This window comes from Panicum virgatum, chromosome 7N, assembly GCF_016808335.1.
Source record: "Panicum virgatum strain AP13 chromosome 7N, P.virgatum_v5, whole genome shotgun sequence".
NCBI classification, from domain to species: Eukaryota; Viridiplantae; Streptophyta; class Magnoliopsida; order Poales; family Poaceae; genus Panicum; species Panicum virgatum.
Genome location: NC_053151.1, coordinates 24401492 through 24407668, shown reverse-complemented (window position 1 = coordinate 24407668; position 6177 = coordinate 24401492). Strand labels below are relative to the sequence as shown.

The window sequence follows — 6177 nt, the reverse complement described above, 5'->3', positions numbered from 1 at the left end:
TCAGCAGAGTATTTTGTTGTGAAGTTTGGCACCTCCTCCAGAATGTATGCCTCTGCAATGGAAGTTTTAATTTTGTATTTATTTTTACATTTTGTTCGAATAATCTTTTGACATCTCTCAATTGAATAGCACTGATGGCCTTGCACATGCCCTCCATTCCTATGCTGCATCTGATTGAAGAAGCTGGATGGAACAGCTCTGCACAGCCTGTTTGCAGAGTGCCTGATAAAAACGAACTTGGCAAAGCACAAGGCACTCAGGCAAATAGACGGGTTTCCGGTAGTGAGATGCCATGATGAATTGATGATGTGATACGATGCATTCTGCAGCGGCACAGTATGCATGCAGTCACTGGCCGGCTCGATCCTTGCGGATGAAAAAGAAGCAGGGTTCTAGCTGGACCCTGGATCTTGCAGACCAATGCAAATGTGTCGCACACCAAACCAGAGTACCAGACACGCGTGGCACAGTCGTCGTCGCCGCATGCACCTCAGCATCGTGACTTGGTTTCGTGCTGTTTCGATAGATTTCTCCACACACCTTTACGACCAGATCGCCTCTTTCAGCTTCGGTTCCAAGAGCAAGCAGCTATGCATCGTCACACCACTCAATACGTACGTGCTGGCGATCGCATTCGATTTTGCAGCTGATGAGGTTCGTTTCAACTGCGGTGATGCTACGACGAGACTGATGAATGAACACGTAACAAATTAAATCGGCTGATCGGCTGCTGTTCTTGAATTATTGTATCATATATACGCATGCAGGGATCGGGCTGCTGTCCATCCCCTACGCACTGTCGCAGGGCGGCTGGTCGAGCCTGGCCGTCTTCCTCGCCATCGCCGCCATCTGCTACTACACGGGCATCCTCCTGCAGCGCTGCATGGACGCCAGCCCGCTCGTGGACACCTACCCGGACATCGGCGCGCTGGCGTTCGGCCGCCGGGGCCGCCTCGCCGTCGCCGCCTTCATGTACCTCGAGCTCTACCTCGTCGCCGTCGACTTCCTCATCCTCGAGGGCGACAACCTGCGCAAGCTGTTCCCGGGCGCCGCGGGCTTCCGGCTCGGCGGCCTCCGCGTCGGCACCAAGCAGGGGTTCGTGCTCGCCGCCGCGCTCGCCGTGCTCCCGACCACGTGGTTCAGCAGCCTCAGCGTGCTCGCGTACGCGGCCGCCGGCGGCGCGCTCGCGTCCGTCGTCCTCATCGCCGCCGTCATGTGGGTCGCCGTGCTCGACGGGGTCGGGTTCCACGAGCGGGGCAGGCTCGTGCGCTGGGCCGGCATGCCCAGCGCCGTCAGCCTCTACTCCTTCTGCTTCAGCGGCCACGCCGTCTTCCCCATGATCTACAGCGGGATGAAGGACAGGAGGAGGTTCCCGAGGGCGCTCCTCATCTGCTTCGCCGTGAGCACGCTCAGCTACGGCTTCATGGGCGTCACCGGGTACCTCATGTACGGCGACGCGCTCATGTCGCAGGTTACCCTCAACCTCCCGTCCGGGAAGGTGAGCTCCAAGGTCGCCATCTACACTGTTAGGATAATAATGACTTAAGTTTGTTTCGAGTCAGTTTGATAGTTAGCGTGTGCGTGCGTTGCATGGTTTAGTCCGTAGATTAGTGCGTGTGTAGGCATGCAGCTAGTTGCGGTGTTTGCGTGAGGTAGTTGCAGAGCATCCAGGCATGCACTCACGATCAGTTTGGAGGGCGTCCAAGTCTTGCGGTTGTAGCAGTGGCTCACGTACGAGAAGACCGGATCGCTAGGAGCTCGTGCGTACGCGCACGCGTGATCGCAGGAGTTAGTTGCCAAGAGCTGCGGCTATAAAACAACCATGTATGCACTTCGTTCGGTTCAAGCCGAGCAGAGCATCCAGGCATGCACTCACGATCAGTTTGGAGGGCGTCCAAGTCTTGCGGTTGTAGCAGTGGCTCACGTACGAGAAGACCGGATCGCTAGGAGCTCGTGCGTACGTGCGCACGCGTGATCGCAGGAGTTAGTTGCCAAGAGCTGCGGCTATAAAACAACCATGTATGCACTTCGTTCGGTTCAAGCCGAGCAGAGATGAGTGAATAACAGGCCAAGATACAGGCGTTCGTCGCCGTGGCGTTCGTCGCCGCGGCGTTCGTCGCCGGAAATCCTTGTGTGTGTTCCTTGTTCTATGATCGTCCGTCGATCCTCGGTTCCAACAATTGGTATCAAAAGCTTGGTTGAGAAGAGGGGAGGCGGCCGGCGGCGCGGTGGCCAGCAGAGCCGCGGGCTGCGCTGCAGCACGCTGCAGGGCGCGGGCGCGACGTGCTGCGAGTCGCCGGTGGCGGCACGTGGGCGCAGGCACAGGCGCCACAGGCGTGGCGCACGGCGTGAGCGGCGGCGCGAGGCGGCTTGGAGGGCTGTGATATGGCGTGCGCGTGATGCTCGGCGTGGGTGCGGCACACGCACCGGCCAGCGGTGTGTGCTGCCGGCAAGGCAGCGGTGGGTCGGTGCAGCAAGGAGCGCGCTGGCGGCGGTGAGGCGAGGTCGCCTGGCTGTGTGTCGGCCTGTGCGTGATCGCCAATGGTGGCGCTGTGGCAGTGGATCGTGTGTCGATCCTGCCCGGCCTGATGCGGTCAGTGGCGTGTGTGTCGCCGGAGCTGGAGTCGCAGCGTGTGTCGCCGGAACCGTAGACGACGGCGTGTGTCGCCGGCGGAGAAGAAGCTCGGCGTGTGTCGCTGAGGAAGAAGATGGAGGTGCGTGGCGTCGATCCGCATGTAGGAGGCCGCGTCGTTCGGGCGAGCTAGTGGCTCATGGCGACACTGAGTGGGTGCTGCGGAAGACGGCATGTGTCGCTGGAGAACAAACAACAGCATGTGTCGCTGAAAAGAAGGTTGTGGCGTCCGTGTGGAGATGAGGCATGCAGCGATGGCTGAGTCCGGTCGGGCGGCCGTAGCGGCGGCCGGTGGCGATGAAGACGACGGCGAGCTTCAGCAACTCCGGCAATGGAAGTCATGATTAGGGGGAGTTTGTTAGGATAATCATGACTTGAGTTTGTTTCGAGTCAGTTTGATAGTTAGCGTGTGCGTGCGTTGCATGGTTTAGTCCGTAGATTAGTGCGTGTGTAGGCATGCAGCTAGTTGCGGTGTTTGCGTGAGGTAGTTGCAGAGCATCCAGGCATGCACTCACGATCAGTTTGGAGGGCGTCCAGGTCTTGCGGTTGTAGCAGTGGCTCACGTACGAGAAGACCGGATCGCTAGGAGCTCGTGAGTACGTGCGCACGCGTGATCGCAGGAGTTAGTTGCCAGGAGCTGCGGCTATAAAACAACCATGTATGAACTTCGTTCGGTTCGAGCCGAGCAGAGATGAGTGAATAACAGGCCAAGATACAGGCGTTCGTCGTCGGTAATCCTTGTATGTGTTCCTCGTGTTCTATGATCGTCCGTCGATCCTCGGTTCCAATAAATTGTTGGAATCGAGGATCGACGAACGATCACAAGAACACGAGGAACACATGCAATTGGCGACAAATGCCCCGGCCGCCGAACGGCCTGTATGTTGGCTGTTCTCTATTACATTTTGACTCGGCTCTTGTGATCATTCGTCGATCCTCGGTTCCAACAATTGGTATCAGAGCTTGGTTCAGAAGAGGGGAGGTGGTCGACAGCGCGCCGGCCAGTGGAGCCGAGCAGAGATGAGTGAATAACATGCCAAGATACAAGCGTTCGTCGCCGCGGCGTTCGTCGCTGAAAATCCTTGTGTGTGCTCGTGTTCTATGATTGTCTGTAGATCCTCGGTTCCAACAATCTCATGTCGCAGGTCACCCTCAACCTCCCGTCCGGGAAGGTGAGCTCCAAGGTCGCCATCTACACGACGCTGGTGAACCCGCTGACCAAGTACGCGCTGGTGGTGGCCCCGATCGCCGAGGCCATCGAGGCGGCGCTCGGCGTTCGAAAGAGCCGGCTCCTCTGTGCCCTCGTCCGGACGGCGCTAGTAGTCGGCACGGCCGTCGTCGCGCTGGCCGTGCCCTTCTTCGCCGATGTCGTCGCGCTCACCGGCGCGCTCCTCAGCTGCACGGCCACCTTGCTGCTGCCGAGCCTGTGCTACCTCAGGGTCCGCGCCAAGCTCGGGTACAAGAAGCCGTGGCTGGAGACGGCGGCCTGCGTGGCTATCGTCGCAGTTGGCGCGGCCATTGTTGTGCTAGGCACATACAGCTCTGTAAAGCAAATCGTCCAGAGGCTTAAATAGAGCAAGAGAAGCTGGCAAGGCAATGCATGGGCGGCCATGATGATGCTGCCAAATTGGAGATTGTATTTGTTTGTTAGTGCCATATTGATTTACCTTTTTGACCCTTTTTGTTTCGCAGATAATAAATAGGATTAGGTTTGTCACATCTATAGCATCAGTCTGCATGATTGTTCTGGAGCAGTCATCATAGCTTGCTTGCGCTTATTTGCATGATTTTCAACACAATACATATGCCCCCGTGCATATATAGTTTATCTTGACCCCCTTGAGATGATCACTACCATGGATATTGTCGGGCCCAACCCTAGCTAGCTATTATATATACGGACTTTACTATATATATAAAAGTAAACTCTATTTTTTTCAATCTTGAACTAGCGCGATCGTCCGATTTTGGTCCTTGAACTATGAAACCGGATATCCTACTCCTGCAACTGCCGAAACCGTTCGAAAAACAACCCTGTCCTCAGACTAAGACGGTTTTGCTACAGTATAATTCTCGAATTTCTAGGATTTAAAATATGATATTCATAATTTTTTTATTTAGTTTAATAAAGTATTTTTTATTGGTCCAAGTTTTATTGAAAGTTTTTGAATCCATTCACAGCGCTCAAATTTGAATCAAATTTGATTCCTCAAATTTCTAATTTAAGAATTTTCTATAGAACTTGGGCCAATAAAAAATAATTTGTTAAACTAAATAAAAAAGCATGAGTTATCATTTTTAATGCATTTTTATCAAAGGTTCAGCTAGCCTAAAAATTCAAGGAATTTTAAATTCTACCTATTTTTAAAATTTTATAATTCAAATTTCTTTATGTCTACTGTAGCACATCTAGCCAAAATAGATTCCTTGTATCTTGTTTTACCTCCCAGCAAAATATCATGATTTTTAGCCAATATTAACTATACTTTCTCCATTATTTATTGAGAGAGGTGTGAAATCCTAGAAATTCGGAAATTATACTGTAGCAAAACCGCCTTAGACTGAGGCCAGGTTTGTTTTTCAAACAGTTGCGGTAGTTTGAGGTGTAGGATGTCCGGTTTTGTAGTTCCAGGATCAAAATAATTGTGATAGTTCAAAGTTGAAAAACAGACTTTACCCTAATATATACTGCTTGCAATCCGATCGAGTAAAAAGAGCTTCATGTTAGAGCAAGGCTAACAATGAAGACATGATCTTATCTATCTATAACCAAGCCATGTAAACAATCTAACAACTAACTTACCTGTGCTTGGTAGGGCTCCAGCTACCTTAGAGGTTTGAGATCCTCTGCAGTCACAGAGGCTGTAACTTTGCCACTGACATATAGGTTTGATGGCGCCGGGGTCCATATGTTGGTGACAAAGTCACTGTGAAAATTGACTGCAAAGGAACTTCTCCCGTCCTTAGAAGCAGGTGAAATTAAAAAAAAAAGCTTCATCCAGCTTCTAGTTTATTTTGAACTTCTGTTTTTCTACAATGTTTTTGTCTCTCGTCCACCATAACCGCAGCGAGCAGTATGACATGGCAGTACATACGAGCATCGTTGTACTTGCCGTTATTGATTTACAGTAGTTTAGAGACTTGTTTGGTACGTGGACTGTTGTTGGCTATATATTGCACGGAGCAATATTTTAGATCACTTCAAGCTAGGCAACCAGCTTACCAAACAGTCCACTGCCGAGTCTTCGTTCCTCTGTTGATTGAATCTGGTCCATTGACAGTCAACTCTGCTTTTGGACTATTTCTTTTTATTTCGAGACTTTGCAATTTTCGGATTACACGCCTACGTGCTGGTGACTATTCTTCATCACATTAGCTGATAGTATTCATCACATTAGCTGATTCAAAAGTGACAACACAAAATTTAAGCATGCAACATTGCAAAGAAACTTTCGGTTACAAGTAAAAATCAAACAATTGCTGCAAGACACAGGAAAAGTGGAGTGCACCGGAAGAGTGAAAACCCTTCAAAATGTAGTAAGAGT

General features: G+C 51.7%; 1 protein-coding gene across 1 annotated transcript; it reads left to right on the top strand.

The window, feature by feature from the left end:
* Positions 1 to 763: 763 nt before the first annotated feature.
* On the top strand, positions 764 to 4206 carry LOC120681055 (amino acid transporter AVT1I-like; the record flags this gene model as incomplete). The annotated part of the gene is made up of 2 exons (XM_039962605.1): positions 764 to 1471; positions 3778 to 4206. Coding segments are annotated over 2 exons (1137 nt in total), but the record flags the coding sequence as incomplete, so codon positions are not given.
* Positions 4207 to 6177: the final 1971 nt, after the last annotated feature.